A 24856-nucleotide genomic window follows, 5' to 3' on the forward strand; every position below is an offset into this window, starting at 1 on the left:
TGGTAAGGACGTGTTTCCTTCAGTATTGCCAATGTTCTCTTCCTGCTGGGAAACACTTTGGCCTGTATGGTGTTGATCTCTGCCCTTAAGAATATCTTGACCTGCTCCGGTTGACGATTTTTCCCAATGAATTGAGAAACCCAGTTGGCTCAGTGTTTGTACGACCTGCTGGATGTGCCCTTTGCAGAGGTTGTACGAGCTTGCCTTTACGAGCCAGTCGTCGAGGTAGGGATATACGTGTATTTCTCGCCTTCGTAGGTGCGCTGCTACTGCTGCCAGGCACTTTGTAAACACCCTTAGTGCGAATGTGAGTCCGAATGCCAATACAGTGAACTGGTAGTGAGTCTGGTTGATCACAAACCTTAGTAGACATTTGTGCTTGTGGTTGATGGGGATGTGCAAGTACGCGTCTTTCAGATCTATAGTTGCCATGTAATCCCCTTGTTGCATCTGTCGTATTACTTCCGGTAGGGAAGTAATCTTGAACCTTTGAGTGCTTGTGAATTTGTTCAAGAATCTCAGATCTAGGATAGGTCTTAGCGTTTCGTCCACCTTTGGTACGAGGAAATAAGTTGAGTAGACCCCTCTGTTACTTTGGTTGTGCAGTACTACCTCTTTGCTGAGCAGTTCCTTCGCTTCTAGTTGCAGGAGCGACAGTTCCATTGCTGAGTGAGCCCTGTGTCTTGGTTTTCTGTTTGAAGGTAGTTTTTCTAGCTCTATGCAGTGTCCGTATAGTATGTATAGTATCCATTTGTCTGTAGTGACCTTCCTCCACTGCTTGAGGAAGTTCTTTATCCTGCCTCCTACCAGTGTTGTATGTTTGAGGGACCGTTTTCCATGTAACGTCATGTTTGTGTTTTTCTCTTGGTCTTGGTACCCACCCCGAGGTGTTACCAGGGTGGGTGTTGGCTTGATGGTGTAGTCACTTGGAGGTGGGCTGTTGGCCTCCTTTTCGTGTCTGTCCTCGTCCGTTTCCGCGCCCTCGAAATGACTCACCCTCTGGGATGGTACTGCCAGTTTTGCTGCTGTCCTTGGTTGTTCCCTTGATAGCCTTGCTGGAACGTTTGGTGCGATGTGGAAAACCCATTGCCTCCCCTACCATTTGGCCTTCTCGTGGGTGTGCCCCTTCTCATCCCTCTGAACTGCAGCGCTCCCATGGACCTCACTGTCTCGTTGTCCTTCTTGAGCTGCATTAACTTGTCATCAACTGGTGTGCCAAACAGTTGCTCCCCATTAAAAGGCGTGTTCAGGATGTTACTTTGCAACTCTGGTTTGAATCCAGAAATTGAGCCGTGCGTGCCTCCTCTCGGTCACCCCTATCATCATCAGTCTGCTGGACGTCTCTGCAGCATCCAATGCCGATTTCAAGCATGTGTTCACCATGCTTTTGCTTTTTCCTACCAGGTGAGCTGCTCTTTGTTGGTACTGATCTGGTAGAGGCTTTAGAAGTTGCCCCACTTCATCCTAGTGTTGGTATGCGTGCCTGTTGATCAGGGCGTTGGAGTTTGCGATGCGCCAATGGATTGCCTCATTTCTCTCCACCTTTCTCCCTGTGAGATCCATTCTCCTACTCTCCTTGTCTGGAGGTGGTCCGGCATTAGTGGGCATATTGTCCCTCTTCCTAGCGTTGCTGCAATTATGGATTCGGCTGGTACTGACCCTTGTATGCATGCAGGGTCCTTTGAAGAATGTATATACACTTCTCCGTTCTTGGAGTCACAGCCTTGCATACTGCTGGTTCCTTAAAGGCCTCTCTTCCTTGGTCCAGCACACTAGGGAGCATGGGCAGCAAGTGGCTCCTAGTTTGAGGCAGTAGTCTCCAGGAGAAAACATGCCTTGGGCTTCTCTTCCATTTTCACCCCATAAGTCTGTGCAGCCTTTTGGATGACCATGTTGTAGATCCCTATGTCGTCTGGCGGAGAGGACCTCGAAGGGCAAGTGTCTACCCCTTCTTCCGGCGATTCGGCGTCGAGATACTGCCATGCTATGTCTTGTGCCTCCGAGGACGTTGAACCCTGGTAGGATTGCAGATCTTCGTCGCCTTCTCCCTCGAAATAGTCTTCGGCCCCCTGTTCCTCAACTGGTTCGGGTGTTTGGCAGTTCAGCATCCTCGTCATCTCTCTCGACTTCGAGCGCGGGTTTCGACGGGATGGAGTATTGGCTCATCTTGTTGAAGTCCGTCTTTTGCTGCAGGATGCAATTTCGACCTCGAGCTGCCTCCTCTTCCTCTCCATCTCCAGGGCCTGCTCGGCGTCAAGGGTTGGAGCGCCTCTTCGGGGCAGTCGACGACGATGGCAGCCCGTCCTTTCTCGGTGCCGAAATGTCCGTTTCGAGGGTTCTTGCAGATTGGGAGTCCTTTTCTAAGGATCCACTTGGCCGACTGTCCTCAGTTGCCATTGCCTTCGTAGTCTAGTGTCTCGGCAGCAATGCTCCCTTCGAGGACTTAGCTTCACTTCTACGAGTGTCACTCTGGCTTTAGCTTCACCCTTTCGAGTGTCGCTCGAGTGTTTATGGGTCGACTACTCCCTTACCTCCTTCGACATTTTCTTATGGACCTCGACGATCATGCAGTCCTCCGGTGCTTCAGCGATTTAGTCCTCCTCTCCACTGGAGAGGCCCAGGTCTCGGAGCGATAGAGGCGGTTCTTGCCCCTGCATGTTGTGGTTCGCCCTTCTCTGCCTCTCCCTCACTCCGAGGGTCTTTTGTGTAAACGCCAAGCACGCATTGCAATCTTCGCTCCTGTGGTCGATCGGTAAGCAGAGGTTGCAGACTGGATGCTGGTCCTTCTGGGCGTATTTGTGGTGGCAATTGATGCAAAACTTGAACAGTGTTTTGTCCATACCTGCACTCAGGGGGCCCCCTGCGAGCGCATTCTTTGCATAACCTAGAGATCTCGGTCGTAAGCCTTCTCCCTAGTTGTCCCGGTTACCGGACCTGCAGTCCGGTGTAGTCGAAAAACGGATTTTCGTTTATTCTTCTTCCAAAACTTATGGAACTCTTCCGCAACGATCCAGACCCAACGGCGGAAAAAAGAATCTGAAGATGGCGACCAAAGGTGGGAGCTTCTGCAGCGAGTGCGCCGATGTTACGAAGGACACCAAATGGTGGGGCGTTGCCGCCCACCTGGGCCAAGAGAAAAAAAAAAAACTATGATTTTAGACCCAACCACAAGATGGCAGAATAATGCACAGCATAGTGAATCCAGAAAGATGCACGCTGCAAAACTGCCTTTCATTTCCTCGGGCCAGTGAATTGGATAATACCAAGCCTTGTTATGTGAAGTGACTAGAAATGACAGGTGCCACATGAAGCCCAATGTTTAAAAACTAATAAAAAATTTTTTTATTTTACTGCATTACTTAAATTAGGCAAACATAGCTTTATTCAGACTAGCCATGCAGAGGATTTCTATTTCTTGTATCATCTTGGCAAAGAAGGTAAGAATATTTTGAAACAGAACTCTGAGCAAATGACCAGTATGTCAGGTACTTTCCATGCTGGGGGCTTGAAAGCAGTGTGTGAAACATCTCTTAAGCAGAGAGACTTGGCAAATACTTCCTCCTTTATAAGAGCAGATGGAGGCTCATTCTTTAGGTTGGAGTCCTCCTTAACAGATGGAGTTTGCAAGAAAGTGGAGTGGTCATCACTGTACAGGTTTGCCTAGGAAAATGTATAATACTTTTTTTTTTAAAGCTTGGGGATTAGTGATAAACAACCAGAAGAAAAATGCTCAGTTGCACAGCCAAGTAATCGTTTAAAAAATTTTTTTAAAAAAAACTCCTAAACCTTGAGGTAACTTGGTGATGCTTTTAACTAACAAATTAATTTACTGCGATATTTTCTTGTAGGTTTTCAGCCCTTAAGCTACTCAGTTAGAAAAGTTTAAATATGAGAGGTGGTCACGTGGAAGACAAGGTGTGTTCCGAACATCACAGGTAGCTAACTGCATAACTCCAGCAGAACCTGGCAATAGCATAACTGGTGAACCGTGTGTCAATATATTAGGTGGAACAAAGTAACATTTAGTTATTGACAGCTGCATACTCCTTGCAGCACTGCCATACATGGACAGGACAAGACGCACATGTATGATTTGGACAAGCCTGCACAAAGACATTGTGCATAGAGAAAAACACTTTGGGAGCGACCAACTGTGCTTCTGCACTCTGATGTAGTCGTGATGTCACTATCTGACCTCTTTAAAGAAGCAGCAAATAAACATCAGGTGGGTTTAAAACAGATTTATGTGGACACAATTCTGTCTTACAACCAAGGTTTAAACTTCCTACACTCAACGAGCATTTTTGGCGGACTCATTCATCTCCTAGAGAACTCCTCAGACTACTCAAGCATTACCTGGCATCTTGGGAACTCAGACTGATACTTCTTTTCTGCATGCTGCTTGGTTGCTGCATTTTCCACTCTCTTCTCAGCAGTACAATGAATGTGGTAGAGAATTCAGTGACAAGGTGAACAGTTTTTAATGAGGGTGGCGGGGTCATCCAGTCCTATGACCAAGAGTGTGATAACTCTCTGAAGTGTAGGGTTCATATGCCTCGGTTGTTCTTCGGTCTAAATCAAGAAGGTATTTTTTCGTTCCAACCATAGTTGACAAAAAGGCGTTATACCGCAGAGTTTATTAATGCATCTTAACTAGGGTAAGTGAAGTGAAAGCATACATTAAGAAACATGGCCATCATGAGTCAGTAGCCTTTCCTTTTAATGCAGTGAGACCACTGAAGACCATGGCCTTGCACACCCAGTTGAAAAGGTCTAGCGACATTCCATCCCCGCTCTTCTTTCCCTGGACACTGAAAAGGCTTTTGACCAGAAAAGCTAAGCTTTCTTGCAAGTGCTTCTCAGGAAAATAGGGTTACACCTTGGAATGATTCGCAAAATCATGGCCTCTGACACTCACAGCCTCCTTCCGCATCAATGGCCAGACTACTTACTTCTTCCCTCTATCCCGGGGTACCCGACAAGGCTGCCCTTTATCTCCCCCCTTCTCTTTGTCCTCAAAGTGGAACCTCTGGCTACCCACTTAAGCCCCTCAGCTGCTATCCAGGGTATCTCCTTCACAGGTCTGGACCACAAAGTTCTACTGTATGTGGAGGACCGCCTCCTGGCCTTCACAGAGCCAGACACCACCCACCCGCTACAGTCCAAACCCTTCAGGTGTATGAGAGGTTATCAGGATATAAGATCAACCTGGAGAAATCACAAGCACTAAACCTCACCCTTCCACCACAGCGTCTCCTCTACTTGCAGGCGCTTTGCCCTCTTCAATGGACCTCCCACTCAAATATTTAGGTCTCACTATCACAAACTCCTTAACTACTTGGACGAGGGCAAGCTGGTCATGCCACCGTGAGGGCAAACTGGTCATGCCACTGTAAGGGCATCATGGGAGACCTCCGGAGATGGAAACCATGCCACTTCTGTTTGGGACGCATTAATGTGGTAAAAATCAATGTCCTTGCCCGGCTTCTGTATTTATTCCAATCCTTGGCCACAAGTATCCGCTCTGAGGACAATTAACAGCTTCAGCTCCTTCATATGGAAGGGATAATGCCCCCACATCTCTGCTGCGCTGCTTATGCTTCCAAGAAACCGAGGGGGACTGGCCTGTTCCAACCTCCAGTACTATTACTGGGCAGCTAACCTACGCTACATTTCTGTATGGGTAGGGAGAGACAGCGAAAAACACTGGTAGCACATGAATAGAGCAGTCGCCTGTCGACCGCTATGGGATCTTGCTTGGTTACCTAGACACTCCCGCTCAACACTTTGGTTGCAACCCCAACATGCAGTTCTGGAGATATGGCACAGACTAGCTATTAAAAGGGGATGGACTACAGTCCCGTCCTCAAACAGTCCAATTGCACGAAACCTCGATATCTCCACTGCTATTCTCCGGGAGTCCACCCTGGATTGGGTTAAGGGTGAATGTAGATTCTTATGAGATCTCTTCCAGGGTCACACAATCAAGTTCTTCGATTAGTGTAAGAAAGAAGACCACCTCTTCGAGTCTGCCTGTCCAGCTCCAGCACTGGGCCACCTACCGCCCCCACTCCACAATGCAGAAGCCGCCACTCGCCCGCTCCCTCTTTTTGAGCAACTGATTCGCAACTTTGAAGGTACTCTAGGTCTAATCTTCAAGATATATGATGTCCTGCAGCAGTCATGCCTCCTCCTTGTCAACCCTATCAATGGAAATGATCTCTGGATAATGCCTCCAACACCACAACAGAAGCAGTGGTAACTGCTCTGGTGAGAATTCCCACAAATGCATAGAAGCACTTCCCAACAGGAAGCAGCCAATAAGGGCATGCTTCAATGGCACTATACCCCGGGTCGTCTTCACACAATGTACCCTGCAACCTCGGCCACATGTTAGCATTGTGATGTACCAGTTAGCATCTGCCATCAAATATGGTGGGCGTCCCCTCCTCAAGTCTTTTGGAAGGAGATCTTGAGTCATTAAGGGCACCCTTGGATACCCCATACCGGATGATCACTACATGGTCGAATTGGGCATCCACCCATGTCATGACTCACAGACTGGTATCTGGTGTGTCACATGAGAGGTGCGGCCAGTTTATAGTTCAGGCATGGAGATCTGGAAAACTGTGCACAAGAAAAAACAAAATCGGGAAACACAGGAAGACGGCACACTGAAGGTATGTAGTTTCTGCTGTAATATTTATTGATTTTTTTTCTTGCAAAGTGCATGTGTGCCAGAAAGTCAAAACAGACCTATGCGTTTTGGCAGAGGACTTCAACTGTGGCAAAATATATACACACATACACACACACACACACAAAAAAAAAAATAGGATGCAGAGAACTCTGGGTAGTTTCCAAATTTAGGTGAAGAGCAGCTCCTGTATACCTGTATAGAGCACCTTTCAACACGAGCGACAATCTGAATCTGCTCACATCATGGTGGGGGATCGGAGGCAGGAGAGTTTAGCACTTCTACCTCTCCGGCCAAGGTTCAGATTGTTTCAAATTAAGTGGATGTGCTACCAAACAAACACTCGAGGCCTATGGCCATGTTAACACCTTTACTGCTGTTTACATTGGATACTAGTCCTTGTTAGAATAGCGGTCAGACTACGATGACCAAAACGTGATGAGACCTGGACTTCGAGGTCATGTGAAAACCTGACCCCTCAATATGGGGTCTAGACCACTTTGAAGGAGAACAAGACCTCCTGCAACATCTAGAAATAATGTGTGATCGCCTTTTGGGGAAAGCCTCCTTAAGTGTCTCTTTTGTGCAGTCTCCTGAGGTGCAAACTTACATTGCACTAGTGTTATGTGAGCAACCAAAGGAGACTATGGCCTCAGACGTCAAAGGTTGTGGAGTAGCAGGTAATGCTGGTGAAAAATATCGCAAGACTGGTCACTGTGAAGGAGGAGTATGCAACAAACTGATCACAGGTGTGACATAGTGGGAGGGTGACCTCTGGAGAACTCAGTCAGACCATAGCGGCAGCTCTGAAAGATTATTTTCCCACCGGCTTGGCACTTGAAATGTGAGGTCATTCGGACTGGAAAAATAAATCTGTTCCACTAAAAGAAACCAGGTGAAAACCCTTCCTAGTCCAGAAAGATGTCAAGTAAACTAGTTTAAACCAGGTTTCAAATGTTTTCATGAAAAGGCCACAAGAAACAAGTTACTTACCTGTAACTTAGGTTCTCCAGTATTGGAAACTTTCATAGATTCCCATGCTTGTATCATTCCCCGTCATCAGAATGGGAGTCCCCGGTATACATAAAATAGCAATAGAAACCATTACCAAAACAGAACCTAGGCCTAGGCCCATTCTTGTTTTGCAACCTATCCACCTCTTTTTGTAAAAGAGCCCAACCAAAAAAAAAAAAAAAAAAGAAACGATCAGATTAGCCTTACTCCCTAGAACCCTCCTGAGCGAAGCTCAACCTCAGATAGCCGTTGTGTAACCAAACCACTGAAGATGGCAGAGGCGGAGCTTTCCTTGGGGAGGCCGGTGGGTCGCATGGGAATCTATGAAAGTTTCCAATACTGGGGAACCAAAGTTACTGGTTTTCTTACTCCAGTATTGGAACTTTCATAGATTCCCATGCTTGTATCAGAGTAGCTAGCAGTTATCAGCACAACTTGTGGAACCATTACCGCTATCAAACTAGGAACAAAGCCATAGTAAACAAATCATGAAGACATTCTCAATGGTCAACACCATACTTAGAAATATCAGAAACAAATACATAAGCTTAAAAAATGTGCTAGAGCTGATAATACAGTAACATGGAGGGATGAAAGGGAAAGCTCACCGCTAGTGAAAGAGGTTCTTCAGGACTGCTTTGTCACTCTGCGTCACAAAATCCAGGCAGTAATGCTTTGTAAACGTATGTGTACTGCTCCAGGTCGCTGCACAGCGGATCTCCTGGATAGGAACACCAGCAAAGAGGGCTGTAGAAGAAGACATCGCCCTCGTGGAATGAGCACGGACTCGCCCTTCCAGGGGCTTGCCCGCTGCCTTGTGACAATATTGGATAGCATTAGTGATCCCCTGCTTGGAAAGGGGAAATCCCTTACGAGGGTCACTAAAAGACACAAACAATTGACAAGACTTTCTGAAGTCTTTAGTTCGTTGAAGATAGAACTTTAAGCACCTCTGAATGTCCAGAGAGTAAAGTGCTTTCTCTGCTGGAGTAGCCGGTTGAGGGAAAAAAGTCTGAATTACCGGCTCATTCAAATGAAAGTCCGAAGGAACTTTAGGAATTAATTTTGGGTTAGTACGTAGTACCACTGTTCCTCCTTTGAACTGTAGAAAGGGTTCCTGAATGGTGAGAGCTTGCATTTCTCCCACACGCCTCGCAGAAGTCTAAGCTAGAAGAAGCGCTACCTTCCAGGAGAGGAATTTCAACTCTGCTTTGTGAATAGGTTCAAAAGGAGGCTTCATAAGCTGGGTGAGAACCAAATTCAGATGCCAAAGAGGAGGAGGCTTGACTGGAGGGAAAAAACTGAAAAGTCCCTTGAGAAACTGTTTAACTATCCTTGCCGACCAGAGGGAAGGGCCTGAAGACGTGCGTCTGAAGCAAGAAATTGCCGCCAGATGCACTTTGATAGAAGAGTGAGCCAGTCCCGCTTTTGCTAATGATAGAATGTATGGAAGAACTTCATGCAGCTCTGATTCAAAAGGATGGAGGCCCTTGTGTTGACACCAGATACAGAAACGCTTCCATGTCAATCTGTAAGTCTTATTCGTACTTGGGGCTCTTGCCTGAGAAAGTTCTTCTTTACATTCTGCTGAGAGATTCAGACCAAGAAATTCTCGCTGCTTAGGAGCCATGCCGAGAGCATCCGGATGCCAGACTTGGCCCTGGGACATAGTCAGCAGCGATGGAATCGGCTGCAGAGGCAGAGGAAGGTCCAGGGAGAGAGGGTGAAGCTTTGTGAACCAAAACTGTCTGGGCCACGCAGGGGCTATCAGAATCATCCTGCACGGTTCTGCTTTGAGCTACCTGAGAAGTCTGGGGATCAGAGTAATGGGGGGGGGGGGGGAGCGTAAACAAATGCACCTGACCAGGCCATCGAAAGCGCATTCCCCAACGATCCCGGATGGGGAATTCTGCTTGCATAGAACCGGCATTTCTTATGGAAGGTGTGCCCCATTTGTGAAAAACCTGAAGAGTGAAGTTGTCCAGTTCCCACTTGTGTCTGACCGACTTCAGTCTGCTGAGAGTATCCGCTGCTTTGTTGAGGACACCTGGAAGATGTTCCGCTCTGAGTGATATTTCTTGTTGAATTGCCTACTCCCAGATTGATGGGGCTTCTTGCGACAGTCGAGATCTGGTGCCTCCTTTGTTTATATAATGCATGGCCGTCGTGTTGTCTGTATGTATAAGAACTGTCGACTGTTGACTTCGTGGAAGAAAAGCTTGCAAGGCTAAGCGAATCGCCCTGAGCTCCAGCAGATTGATATGCAACAGACGACGCTGAGGCTGCCACCGGCAGCTTACATGAAGATCTTGTAACACCGCTCCCCAGCCTTCGAGAGAGGCGTCCGTAGTTGTGTGGAACCGGGGCTAGCCTGAAAGACAGACCTTGAGAAATGTTTTCTTTGGTCATCCACCATGACGCGGCCTCTTTTATTGCCTCAGTCACTGAGATCTTGACGTCGAAGGATCCGTCAACTTGGCGCCACTGCAAGTCTAACTCTTCTTGGAGTCAACACATTCTTAATCTGCAGTGAGGAATCAGGGGTATGCATGAGGAGATGGAACCCAGCAGGGACTTGTAGAGGTGAACTGAAAGTGACCTTGTTAACGCCATGGACCTCAGCATCTCTTGCCTTTTCCAGAAATCTGGCTGTCCTTGACGGACTGAGAGAAGACTTCTGTTAGTTGATTGTTAGGCAGAGATTGGCAAACAGGCGTGTAAACGTTATGACTGTTTCCTCTGCTGCCTGTTTGGTAGGAGCTTTTAGCAACCAGTCGTCCATGTAAGGGAAGATCTAGAGCTTTTGTTTCCACAGAAAGGCTGCTACCAGAGCTAATACCTTTGTGAAGATCCGAGGAGCAGATCGCAGTCCAAAGGGAAGAACCCTGAAAAGAAAATGGCTCTTGGCTACTGTGAAGCAAAGAAACCTCCTGTGAGCTTGGTGAATGGGTACGTGAAAATAAGCGTCCTCTAGATCGAGTGGCGATTAAATCCCCTGAGTTGAGAAGTCGCAGGATGTCTTGTAGAGAAACCATCCGAAAGGATTGTTTGATGAGATAGGTGTTGAGCTCCCTCAGATCTAGTATAGTGCGCCACTTTTCTAACGTCTTCCGGATCAGGAAGAACCAGGAGTAAAACCCCTTTCCCCTTTGAGAGATAGGGACCGGTTCTGTAGCTCCTTTGAGGAGCATTTGATGGACCTCTAACCGTAGCAGACGGAGATGTTTCGATACCGTGCCGCGAAGGGGGCTTGGTTGGTGGTGGTTGGACAAGCTCCAGGGTATGGCCGTAATGAATGATGTTTAATACCCAACGGTCTGATGTTAATTGTTGCCAGTTGTGGAGGAAATATGAAACTCTGCCTCCCACGGATGTCACAGGAGGAGAGGGGGCAGTAGTCAGAGCCAGCAAGCCGCTATTGGTGCTTAGAGTGGTCTCTGCCCTGGCGACCCTGCCTTCCTCTATTGTTCAAGCGAGAGAAAGAAGATTGATTCTTCCGTTGGTTATAATTCGGCTTGTAGGATTGAGACTGGGAACCATACGAGGAGTACCGTTGTTGGTAACCTCCCCTATATGAAGAGTTACCTCTTCCCCTTGCTCCTCTGAATGGGAACTTGCGGTACTGCAGAGTCCCTAAGGATTTTGCTGTTTCTGTATCCTTCTTAATATCTTGGACCACATCATTGATATGTTCTCCAAACAACGCTTCCCCATCAAAAGGCAGATCCAAGATTTGTTCCTGGACTTCCAGGCGGAACCAAGTGGCCCACAACCAGCCCCGTCGGCGAAGGACAGCCGCTCCAGCGAAAGGCAGTTATTGCAATATCCACTGTACAATCAATGATTTCTGCCGAGGTTCTCGCCTTCCTGGAGATTCTTTTTAGCTTCTTTCTTTCCTTCTTCTGGCAATTGATCGAGATAGGGGGACAGGTCGCACCACATCTGGTGATCATATCGTCCAAGTATAGCCAAAGAATTAGCCGCCCTGACCAGCAGGTCGGACATAGAAGAAAATCTTTTGCCCACAGTATCTAGACGCCTGCCTTCTTTATCTGGAAGAGTGGTTAGGGGAGCTGAACGATTTCTAGATTTCCTCTGAGGCTGGCTGTTTAAACAGGCTGGGCTACCCTCCGGAGCCTTATATTTCTTCTCCAGATGAGGTAAAACTGCAATGACCGTGGCTGGATTTTGCATTGCCTTTAAACCTTCCTCCCAAACATGGTCCACAAATGGAATTGACCGGAACGATTTCTTATAAGGTTCCTTGAACTCGTCGACACGGAGCCCTGTGTCAGTACCGGTGACGATGACACCAACGTCGACGAGCCCATCGACGTTGTGAAAGATGAAGATGACTGTACCTTCGGCTTTTTCGGTGACGGAATCGATGACTGCGTCGACGAGTGAGTCTTTTTTGATGATTTCACCTCAGAAGTCAATGATGGCTTTTTGAAGGTCTTTGAAGCCGCAGGAGGAGACGTTAGAGGAACAGAACTGGATTTCTGCTCAGAACTTACTCCTGTTGATAGTCCTTCCCTCTCCTTTACACCTTGGTGAGGAGATTCGACAGGACTAAGCCTTTCAGACCTATCAGAGGTCTATTTCAAGGCCTTACCAGGGTGTTTCTCAGAAGGTGAAGGAGAAGCTCTACCCCTTTTGACAGACCTTCTGGAAGAGGTCGCAGAAGAGGTTTTGTCGCTGTCACTGGACACTGGCTCCTTTCTTGACTTCAGCTTCTGGAGCCAGGTCAAAAGACGCCCTTCACAATCACGCAAAGTCTTGGTAGAAAAAGTATGGCATATCTTACAGTCTGCAGCCTTATGGTCTGGGTACAGACCGTAAATACAGTCCTCGCCTTCAATATATAACCTCTTCTTAACACAGGTAGCACATGCTTTAAAGAGGGCATTCTCTTTATCCGACATCCTGAAGAAATTGAAGAAAAAACTGCTGAAAAAGTTGTAGAATCCAAGTTTTAGGAAAAAAACTGAGCAGAGCGCAGTGGAGACTCCCTTGCACAACGTGTGGTAGAAAATCTGAGGTTCTGATCTTCTCTCAGGAGGGTTCTAGGGAGTGAGGCAAATCTGATTGGTTGTTCTTTTTTTGTGGTCTCTTTTACAAAAAGAGGGGGATATGTTGCAAAGCAAGAATGGGCCTAGGCCTAGGTTCTGTTTTGGTAATGGTTTCTATTGCTATTTTATGTATACCGGGGACTCCCATTCCGACGACGGGGAATGATACAAGCATGGGAATCTATGAAAGTTCCAATACTGGAGTAAGGCTGAGTTTAGTGCTCCAGGATCTTGTAGCCAGAAAAATGAACTGGCCCTTCACCTTTGGGCTTTGCCTGTAAGAAGTGCCCTGCATTTCCCTTTCTTTTTTTTAAAAGAATAAAATGAAATGTGGCCAATTCTAGCCTTTCCTAGCCAGCAGACTTTTTTTTGTGTATGCACATTTTATTTTTTGTTAAAACAGCTTATGTATACGTTTGCAATGTGCTCCAAATCTCGCATGTGGGCGGGACAATTCATTGTTTAGGTTAATTGCTGAAGATTCCCCTGGAAGAGAAGAAAAAGTTACTTTAAATGTAATTTGGTTTCTCCTTCAGGCGAACCTCCATTGAAGTCCTAATTGCCATGCCCAAAGAGGAGCCTTTTCAATAAATATTTTACCTGTCGCTTTCAGGAGTCAAAAATCAACCTTCAGTTTGGTATTGAATTGCATTGTCCGTATACAGTACATTTAGGTTAAAGATATAGAAATGCATTATTGTCGCTTTAGAGATTGATTGGCATATGCTATCTGACCACTTATCCATGTTTAGCACTACTAAAACTACCCATCACTAGTAGATTGACACATCTTTCTGGTTCGCCTAGCTACAAATATTCAGGTGAGACCCCGTCCCCACCCACTTAGCCTTACCTCGCCTACTACTTCCAAGTCCGGTTCCTTATAGATACAATTGCCAACTACATCATGGAATGCACAGGACTACACACTTATAACATACACCCCACAAACCTGTCAAAAAAAGGTCAGGCAAACGTTTTAAACATAACTGGTTAAAATCACATCCCGAGACATTAATCTCAGATACTTACTTTTCAACAAATAAGAGCTACATAACCAATGACTTCATCTTCTACACCAAGCGAAGAGGCCAATGGAGGAAAGCCTTCCTCACCCTGCTCTCGATCTCCTCCACCAGGAAAACAGCACATGGTCTTACCATTGCCATCATTCCGTCCACATTCTTCAATGCCAAGGCTACTATCACCATTTATCACACTGGGATCATCCTCATTCAATCTTCAGACCATAGCCTAAACCTACTAGATAACATCTTTCCTCACATTAAGGACAAAGTCACAAGACCCCAGTCCCCCTCCCCTATTGTTCCCAATCACAATCCGCTTCCTAAACCCCCACACGTCTCCATCGCAAGACATTCTACGCTTTTGACTCAACCGTCATTCACGGTCACCCTAGAGCAGTCTGACACCCATGGAGATTACACCCTCTCCCCTACACCTAGTACTGCCAACGCCGCCATGTATCCCCCCCACACCTGGCAGCCATCTGCTCCACACCCCATCACCTCACGCTAACACACCTCACACCCCCCACAACACCCTTCCGGACAACCCGCAACATAATTATCCAGCTCTCAATCGCCCATGAAACCTCGTACATATCCCTAGCACAGCCCCTTACTTGCCTACCTTCAAAAACATTCGCACCCATACCCGACCCCAGACTTAAGATAATAGTATCACTACAACAAGTCAAAGAAGACCTCCAGTCTATACGTGACCTGATTACTCTTAATCCTTTGATCAGACTATTTGTAGAAGAATCCAAGTCCAACATCGACAATGCCTTTTTTAATCCCTCCCTTCAACTACCCACACGCCCTCAGACACATCAGTTCCTAGGATGGAGAACAGAACCTTATCCTAATGCCTTAACCCGTCCTATCAGAAGGAATAACCCCCTGTCGGATACAGATGAACAAGTTACTTACCTTCGGTAACGCTTTTTCTGGTGGATACAGTATCTGCCTGTGGATTCCTCACCTTGTGAATATCCCCTGCGCCAGCAACATTCGGAATCTTTTGTACCAGTCCACGCCGATGAGGTCGAAGACGACGTCACAGAGGCACGGCTCCGCACGCGACTCCGCTGACGTCACCGGCTCCATAAGAAGACCTCCTCGGCGTGATGACGTCAGTTCCGCCCCTTTTTTCCGTGCCTTCGAGGCACACGGACGGACTGACAGCAATATATACACAGTATACACAGTACATGATCTACAAATCAACACACACAGTGTGGAAAATAAATAACAAGGCTCAAGAAACAATGCCCTTGATAAAAATAAACACATTTGAAATACCATCAACATAATTGCAGGTATAGAAGGATGGACAACGGGGAGGCGGGTGGGTCAGTGAGGAATCCACAGGCAGATACTGTATCCACCAGAAAAAGCGTTACCGAAGGTAAGTAACTTGTTCTTCTGATGGATACATCTGCCAGTGGATTCCTCACCTTGTGAATAGATTCCACAGCAGTCCCCACTCCCGGAGGAGGGTGTCCATCCCCCTATACCAGAAAGTCCTGAAGGACGGAACGAGCAAAGTGTCCGTCCCTCCTCACCTCAGTGTCCAAACAATAATGTTTTGCGAAGGTGTGGAGGGAGGCCCAAGTTACCGCCCTACAAATATCCTCCACAGGAACACCCCTAGATAAAGCAGACGTAGATGACTTAGCCCTGGTAGAATGAGCCCTCAAACCCTCCGGATGCTCCTTACCAGCTAGGGAGTAGCAGATCTTGATGCATAGCACAATCCATCTTGAAAGGGTGCGCTTATGCACCGCACGACCCTTTCTGCAGCTAGCAAAGCCCACAAAGAGCTGGTCATCAATCCTGTAGTCTTTTGTCCTATCCAAGTAAAAGCTCACCGCCCTCTTTGGGTCCAAACGGTGAAGTCTCTCCTCCTCCTTGGAAGGGTGAGGGGGAGGATAAAAGGTAGGAAGGGTAATGGACTGCCCCAGATGGAAGGGAGTTACCACTTTAGGCAAAAACGCAGCCCTGGTCCGGAGCACCATTCGTTCAGCATGCACAGTCAAGAATGGGAGTTTTGGACTAAGAGCTTGAAGCTCACTTACCCTCCTTGCCGAGGTGATAGCAACGAGGAAAACCGTTTTAAAGGACAACAGTCTCAAGGGACACTTATGTAAGGGCTCGAAGGGAGAACCCATAAGATAAGTCAGTACAAGGTTTAAATCCCATTGAGGTACAATAAAAGGAGTAGGAGGAATTTTATTTGTGAGGCCCTTGAGAAACCTAAGTACAATAGGTGATTTAAACAATGACGGCTGATCCGGCAGGCATAGGAAAGCCGATAAATACCCTTTAACTGTGGCCACAGCAAAGCCTTGCTGAGCAAGAGAAAGGGCAAACTGCAAAATGTTAGACAGACGAGCCTTCAAGGGATCAATTGACCTCTCTCCACACCAGAGAACGAATTTAGACCATCTATACGAGTATATGGATTTGGTGGAGTGTCGCCTGGCCGATAAAATAACATCCACCACATCTGGAGGGAGAGAGAAGGAATTCAGGTTGCCCCGTTCAATCTCCAGGCATGAAGGTGTAAGCTCTGGAGGTGGGGGTGTAGAACCTGCCCCTCCGACTGCGAGAGGAGGTCTGTCCTCAGAGGGAGACGGAGCGGAGGGCACGAGGAGAGGTGGAGAAGATCTGTATACCACACCCTTCTTGGCCAGTCTGGGGCGATCAATATGACTTGGGCCCGGTCTAGGCGAAAATTCCTCAGAACCCGAGGAATCAAGGGTATGGGAGGAAACGCGTAAAGGAGTTGCGAACTCCAATCCATCTGAAAAGCGTCCCCCAACGCTCCCTGCACCGGATACTGGAGACTGCAGAATGACGGGCAGTGAGCATTCTCTAGAGTGGCGAATAGGTCCACCCGAGGAGTCCCCCACATCCGAAAGACGTGACGAACTACCTCTGGATGAAGCCTCCACTCGTGGTCGGCAGAGAACTGCCGACTGAGACTGTCCGCAAGTACGTTCAGAACCCCGGCCAGATGATTTGCCATCAGACAAATCTGATGGTCCTGAGCCCAGGACCATAGACGCAGGGCCTCTCTGCAGAGACAAAGAGACCCCACTCCTCCCTGTTTGTGTATATACCACATCGCGGTCGTGTTGTCCGTCAGGACTTGAACAGACTGACCACGAAGGGAAGGGAGGAAAGCCTTGAGCGCCAAACGTATCACCCGCAATTCCAGAAGGTTGATGTGAAACAACCTTTCCTCTGGAGACCAAAGACCCTTGATCTCCAGATCCCCCAGATGAGCACCCCACCCCAAGGTGGATGCATCCGTTATCACTGTGGTCACCCATGGAGGTAGATTAAAGGGCTTTCCCTGGGACAGATTGCCCTCCACGCTCCACCAAGACAGATCCGCTGCAGCTTCTCTGGAGATCCTCACAGACTCCCTGAGATCTCCCTTGTGCTGATACCACTGCTTGCGGAGGCACCACTGGAGCGCCCTCATGTGCCAGCGTGCATGGTTGACCAACAGGATGCAGGAGGCGAACAGACCGAGCAGGCGAAGGACCTTCAGAACTGGAACGACCGCTCCGCTGTAAAATAAAGGAATCATCTCCTGTATGTCGAGAATCCTTTGAGGAGGAGGGAATGCCTGACACACAGTAGTGTCCAGTACCGCACCTATGAACAGGTTGCGCTGAGAGGGCACCAGGTGAGATTTGGGCACATTGATCGAAAAACCCAATCTGTACAACAGCCGAGTTGTATCCTGCAGATGAAACAGCACCTTCTCTGACGACTCCGCCTTGATCAGCCAGTCGTCTAAATAAGGGAAAACCGAAATTGCCGACCTCCTGAGATGGGCTGCCACCACTGCCATCACCTTCGTGAAGACTCGAGGTGCCAAAGTAAGACCAAACGGGAGGACCGCAAACTGATAATGTTGCGACCCTACCGTGAAACGGAGATACTTCCTGTGCGACTTCAGAATGGGGATGTGGAAGTACGCATCCTGCAAGTCGAGCGACACCATCCAGTCCTCGTGATTCAGCGCCAGAAGAACCTGAGCAAGGGTGAGCATCTTGAACCTTTCCTGTTTCAGGTAAAAGTTCAGGATTCTGAGGTCCAATATCGGACGCAATCTGCCGTCCTTTTTCGGAATCAGAAAATACCGGGAGTAGCATCCCTGACCCCTTTCCTGCTCTGGAACCACCTCTATCGCACCTTTCTGAAACAACTTCAGGACTTCCTCCTGCAGGAGAAGACGGTGGTCCTCCGAGCAAGCCCCTTGACAAGGAGGGTAATTTGGAGGAAATTCCCGAAAGGGAAGGGCGTACCCATTTTCTACAAGATCCAGAACCCAGAGATCTGTAGTTACAGATTCCCAATCTTGTAGAAAATGGGTAAGCCGACCCCCCCACAGGACCAGCATGATCCGGAATGTCGAATCTAGGGCTGTTTTGCGGTGGTGGGAGGGGCTGAGGAAGAGGAGGAGGAGAGTTGACGGCCACGTGAGCGACCTCTAAGTCTTCCTCTATATCCCTTGGACAGAGAGCCTTGCTGCTGCTGGGTTGGTCTGTAGGAACGAAAACTCGCTCTTCCAAAGCCTCTGTACCTCTTGAAAGTACCTCTCTGCTGGGATTGAAGGCCCAACGACCTAGCCGTAGCCTTACTCTCTTTGAAGCGCTCGAGAGCAGCATCAGCCTTCTTCCCGAACAGACCAGACCCATCAAACGGTAAGTCCAACAAAGTTGACTGGACATCCAAAGAGAATTCGGAGGACTTAAGCCACGCACCCCTCCTGGTGGCAACTGAAGACCCCATGACCCTGGCAACTGAGTCTGCTGTATCCAGGCCACTCTGAATAACCTGGCGAGCAGCCGCCTGGGCATCCGCTAGCACTTCATTGAAGCCTCCTCTATCCTCCTCTGACAGTTTTGGCACCAACATTTTAGCAGAGTCCATAAGCGCATGGATATAGCGCCCCAACAAACAAGTCGCATTTGAAGATTTTAATGCCATACTGGCTGATGAAAAGACCTTCTTGGCCGATTGGTCCACCTTTTTTGCCTCCCTGTCCCCTGGGACTTGAGGAAATGCCCCTTTCGACCGTCCAGAACAAGCCGCCTGAACTACTAGGCTTTCAGGTGAAGGGTGTGAAGATAAAAATTCAGGGTCCCCTGGAGCCACCCTATATCTTCTTGCAACTACCTTGGAGACTGCAGGAGCTGAGAAAGGCTTGCGCCATACATCCAGCACAGGTTCCAAAATTGCTTCGTTGAAAGGCAACAGAGGCTCTGAGACCGTAGTCAGAGAATGCAACACCTCAGTCAAAATATTGGACTTTAATTCAGTGGATGGCAATTGAAGGTCCAACAACTCCGCAGCCTTCCTAATTACTGCATGATAGGGTGCTGCGTCCTTAGAGGGTTCATCTGATGGCGGAGTGATCTCCCACTCCGGAGACAAATCCAAACCACTTGCCTCCTTCAACTCGAACACCTCATCAGATTCGACCAATTCCCCCTCTTCAGCCTCTTCCAACAGAAAGCGTCTCTCCTCCAGCACCCTCTGCGCCTCCCTTCTCGAACAGATCCGCACCTGCGGCGTCGGCGGCGCCGTGTTCAAATCCGACGGCGCCGGCAGCGGCGTCGAACGCGGATCAGCTGGAACAGCCGGCGTCGAACGATGTCGAGCCGGCGCCGGCGAAGAAGGAAGCGGCGGCGATGTTCTCGGTGCCGGCAGCTGCCAAGACGGCGTCGCTGGGAAGAACGGCATAAACGGTGCTTGAGGGTAAACCTGCAGCACTCCCAGATTGAAAGCCATCGGACCCATAGGTGCACCAGAGGTATACATGGCCCGTGAGAACACCCCATACATTGCATTGAGATAATGCGAGGGGTCCTGACCTGGATTAGGGAAAGCAGGATACTGGTCAGGAAGCACCGGACTCGGGCCTGGCGGCGCCGACGGTGGAACAAGCGGCGTCACAGTCTCACCCGGAACCTGACGATCCTCATCCTGGGCCGGAGTCGGAGACGGAGCCAAAGGACTTGCAGGATCTGGAGAGGACACCGGCACCGGGGATTCAGCCGGAGCCGGCAAAGGCATCGGAGAAGATGGAGTCGGAGGCGAAGCCGGGACAGGAGAGGGAGACACTGACTCTCTTCGACGCCGAACTGGCGATTTCGACTTTGACGTCGAAGCTTTATGATGCGACGAATGTCTCCTCTTTTTCTTAGGCTTCTTGCTCTTGGAAGCATGTCCCGAAGTCGACTTGGAAGCTGACCTCGACCTGGACCTTCTTTCACCTCTTTTCTCCTTCTTCATCCGGGCGATAAATAGTTTTGCCTCTCTCTCTCCTTAAGAGCCTTCGAGCTCATTTTCCTGCAACTCGAACAACCTCCGACATCATGGTCCGAGGACAAACACCAAACGCAATCGTCGTGCGGGTCGGTGATGGACATGTGCTTGCCACATTCTCGGCAAGGCTTAAACCCAGACTTCCTTGTCGACATTTTCAGAAGATAGACAGAGAAATCCAGAAAACATACAAAGTAACCAGAACAGCTACCAGTAACGATTCCCGAAATCCGTTGGAGTCGTCGGCGCGGAAAAAAGGGAACTGACGTCATCACGCCGAGGAGGTGGTCTTATGGAGCCGGTGACGTCAGCGGAGTCGCGTGCGGAGCCGTGCCTCTGTGACGTCGTCTTCGACCTCATCGGCGTGGACTGCTACAAAAGTTTCCGAATGTTGCTGGCACAGGGGATATTCACAAGGTGAGGAATCCACTGGCAGATGTATCCATCAGAAATTCGCGCTCTACTCTGTTCTTACGATCGCCCGCATCACACCCCCTACACAGCGCAGTCAGAAATACTTCCTATTCACTAATTAAAACCATCTCTACCAATTCTCAGAGTGCCTAAACATAATTCCAGAGGTATTGTTGGAAAAAACCTGACGCGAAAACCCCCCCTCACACAAGGGTCCAACTCTAACTCCATCAAGCCACACCTTAAATGCATATTATTAAATTGTAGATCGGTGCAAGACATGCAGCTGACATAGCCGACCTCATCCTCATTCATGAACCGTAACTACTAATTCTGACAGGAACATGGTTAAACGAATCATCCTCTCCCATCCTCGATATATTGTTGCCCCCAAACTACAACATCATCAGACTAGACAGAACAGATAGGCCTGGCGGAGGCATCGCTTGCATACATCGGTCCAACCTTTCAGTGAACCGTTCCCATTCACCGGTTCTATCTAACTGTGAATACTTGTGCCTAGAAATCAATAACAACAAACCTGTGTGTACATTGCACACTTTTAATCACCCCCCCACCCCCCCCCCAGGGGATAACCTCACCTTTATTGAACATCTCATGAACATTGTTTCTACCAATACGGGACAACAAAATACACAAATATTCCTCGGAGACTTCAACCTCCATTGGAATTACCTCAATGACTCAGCAGTCAATAGCCTCAAATCTTTCCTCTCAGACTGACCAAATTTGTAGCACCCCCACACATGTTAAAGGATCAATTCTAGACTTCATCTCCAAAGCGGAAGCCACCCAGCTGGTAACTAACCACCCCTGTGATTGGTCTGACCATCACATCATCACTTTCCTCATCAATGAAGCAATAAAACCTTTCGCTACTCAAACCCAGAGACCCAAAATATGGAAGAGAAATCAAAAAAATGTAGATTCAGATCTAGTCACAAATTCCTGCCCCAACATCCTGCTGCCCCCCGAAGGTCTAACGGATGTACAAGATCTGACTGATAACTACGTCTGTTCCTTAAACAAGGTCCTAGACAAAGTCGCTCCACTACAGTGGAAAAGAACCTCTACAAAAGACTCCAAACCATGGTAGACTTAATGAGGACAGAAGATCCCTGAGATTAATCTAACGAAGATGGAGGTCAACTCCTTCCTCAGGTCACCTCAAGTTAAGAACGAGAAACTTCTACTACAGAAAGATTAGACCATCAAAAACAATCTTTTTCAGTACTCAACTGGACGAAGCCAAAAACCGGCCCAAAAAATTATTTGAACTAATCAAATCACAATCGAAGGACAAACCTCACTCCCCCAATCCAACTCTGATTCCTTACCCAATTGCGAAGAATTTGCCTCCTTCATGCGCAAACATAAAAGCGGACCTGCTAGACGACTTAACAACCCATTCTGGCACTCACATGGACACCCCCCACCCCCAGAGCCCTACTCATATGAGTCTCTAAATTTAACCTCAAAAACAATGCTCCATGGGCCTCCATCTCATACAGTGAAGATGCGATGGCGAAAATGCTCACTTCTCTGAACCCATTCAACTGACCCCATCCCCTCCCCGCTAACCATTTGAAAGACTTCATTCCTCTGTTACTACCTATGTGGACCAAGATTATAAACCTCTCTCCAGCAAGGAATCATCCCAGATAACCTTAAATCTGGGCTGGTATCCCCCATCCTAAAAAAGCCAACGTCCGATCCGGCGGACCTAAATAACTATCGCCCAATATTGAACATTCCTACGCTGGCCAAACTACTAGAAAAATGTCTTCACACACTGCTCAGCAGACACATCGATCATTTCAACCTGCTAGGTCAATACCAATGCGGCTTTCGCACTGGGCACAGCACTGAAACAGCCATGACCCACATAATTGATGCTCTAAAAATTCTGTATCAAAATGAAGCCTGTCTGTTAATCTTGCTCGACCTATCCTAAGGTTTCGATACCGTCAAGAATGACAACCTACTAAACCTCCCGAAGCACAGAATGGGGCTATCGGGGTCAGTCCTAAAACCGTTCACCTCATTACTGCATAATAGATCACAAAGATTCAAGGCTAAGCAATCCTTATCCAATGCCGTCCTAGTCACTTTAGGAGTTCCACAAGGATCTTCCCTCTCTCCTACTCTCTTCAACTTATTCATGGAACCACTCACCGATATCTTCAGCTCCTCTAATGTTCGATATCACACGCACGATACACAAATCTACCTAAAAATCCACTCACCAGAAGACATCAAATCGCTCAACATAAGGCTTCAAAAAACCCAGACCTGGTTAGCTGAAAACCATCTGAAACTAAATGCCCTCAAAACAGAATTCCTCCTCATCACTCCCCCCAATCAATCGACCATCATCAGTGTCTTGCTGAAACACCTCACAGCACTCAACTGCCAACCTCTTATCATTGACTCCACTAAATCACTGGGAGTTACCTTTGACAAAAACCTTAACATGCAGAAACACATCAGCAGAGTATCAAAGGAGCAACTTAAATAACCTCAAACTTGCTGTTCAAGTTCTAGTACTCCCCATAATTGAATATGGATGTGCTACCCTTTGCGGGCTCCCCAGATAGACGGCCCCCGTAAGAGCCACAAGCAACTCAGCTGGCAGACTCATCACTGGCTCCAAATGAAATGGCCACGTCTCCCCAGACTTAAGAAGCCTCAATTGGTTACCTTTTGAAGCTAAAGTTCAACTGAAAATCGCATGCATGACACACAAGGCTATTCACCACAATGCTCTGAGCTACCTGGCACAGAAACTGGTACTATCCTGTGGCAATAGATACTCCAGAAGCACTAATAACTTTCTACTAAAACCACCACGATTTTCTAAGAAGAAAACATACAATCAGGCCTTCTCTGGGATTGCCCCTAGGATTTAGAATGCATTACCTCCTGAAACCAGACAGAATCCCTCCACTCTATCGTTCAAAAAAGAAGTGAAAGCTATTCTCCTGTCCAAATTCACATGATCTAGGTTTACATGCTGTCATTCTTTGTATGATGTGCTCGGATCATAACTATTTTTTGTTGGTCTATAATTTGAGTTTTATTTGCTATATCTGCTCTGATACCTGCAAGGGTCTAGTCCGCGCTATATAAAACCTTCAAAATAAAATAAATGAAATGAATACTAAATATGTAGAAGATCTAAATGGCCATCAACAAAATGCTAAATAGCTGCCTATTTATTACCTGCACATCATGTATTTGCCACACTGAGGGCTTAAGAGAGGTGTATGACGTGTTCTCTTTCAAGGAGGAAAGCAAATATTCATCATCCTCTTCATCCTTGATACCAGCAGATGGAGCCTCCTCCTTCACAATTGCTTTTTCCTTAATAGACTCAAGTGGCAAATAAGTGGATGTAGTTCCGCCCTGCAAGGTTGGCTGCAAAGAAACATATTAGTTAAAAGAAAACAACAACAGCAAAAAATAAAAAATAAACAAACACATTCGGACTCAGTGACTTCATGCCAATTGTTCACATATCCAGAAAGAATACAATAAGATTTTTGGGTATATACATTCTATAATTCATTGAAATTAGCAATGGGAAATGCCAGTGCGTCCTGCAATTCTGTAGGACTCACCATGCACAAGTACAGAAAAATAACCCACCTGCATAAAGGTGCACACTCGAGAACATACTAGGGAATGCCATGAAACATTGTTTTCTCGTGTTTACATAAAGATTCTGGCTGGGCATTTTTTTGCGGCCCACTATAACTAAGAAAAACCATTTGAAACAAAGAGTCATTGTTATTACGTGAATCATGTGCTTTGGAGGGAAAAATAAGTTACAATTTACTAACAATTTTTCTGGGGGGTACTCTACCTGCAGATGCCTCACTTTTTTGAATATTCCAAGCATCAGAATTAATCTAGAAACTATTCAATAGCGCTCCACGTGAGTAGGGGGCATTGGCTTCACTTCGGTGCTGGAGGCGACGCAATGGGGACATCACCGATAAAGCAATCCCCACTGGCACCCTGAAATCCATTTTCTATGTGCCTTCCAGGAAAAAGAAATGAGAACGACATAAGCTGGACAAGGTGCAGTTCCATATCTAGAAGTGGCATTTTATTAAAGTGGTAGACTTAGTAACCAGCCACGAAAATGGGGAGGAAGGTGGAGTTAGTGAGAAATCTGCAGGTAGATAAGAGTATCCACCAAAAAGATAGTTACTGAAAGTAAGTGACGCTTTTTTTCTGATGGATACCTCTACCTGCAG

The 24856-nt window shown here is 47.5% G+C and overlaps 1 protein-coding gene across 7 annotated transcripts in view; it reads right to left on the reverse strand.

Moving 5' to 3' along the window:
- FOXM1 (forkhead box M1) overlaps positions 1-24856 on the reverse strand; it is a 243421-nt gene that overhangs the window by 59423 nt on the left and 159142 nt on the right. For all 7 annotated transcript variants that reach the window (XM_085652312.1, XM_085652308.1, XM_085652313.1 and 4 more), the window contains exon 9: positions 23817-24011. In XM_085652312.1, coding sequence (XP_085508438.1) covers positions 23817-24011 — 195 coding nt within the window. The remainder of the gene's footprint in view (positions 1-23816; positions 24012-24856) is intronic.

The sequence above is a fragment of the Triturus cristatus genome, chromosome 4_1 (genome assembly GCF_964204655.1).
Source record: "Triturus cristatus chromosome 4_1, aTriCri1.1, whole genome shotgun sequence".
In the NCBI taxonomy this organism is placed as follows: Eukaryota; Metazoa; Chordata; class Amphibia; order Caudata; family Salamandridae; genus Triturus; species Triturus cristatus.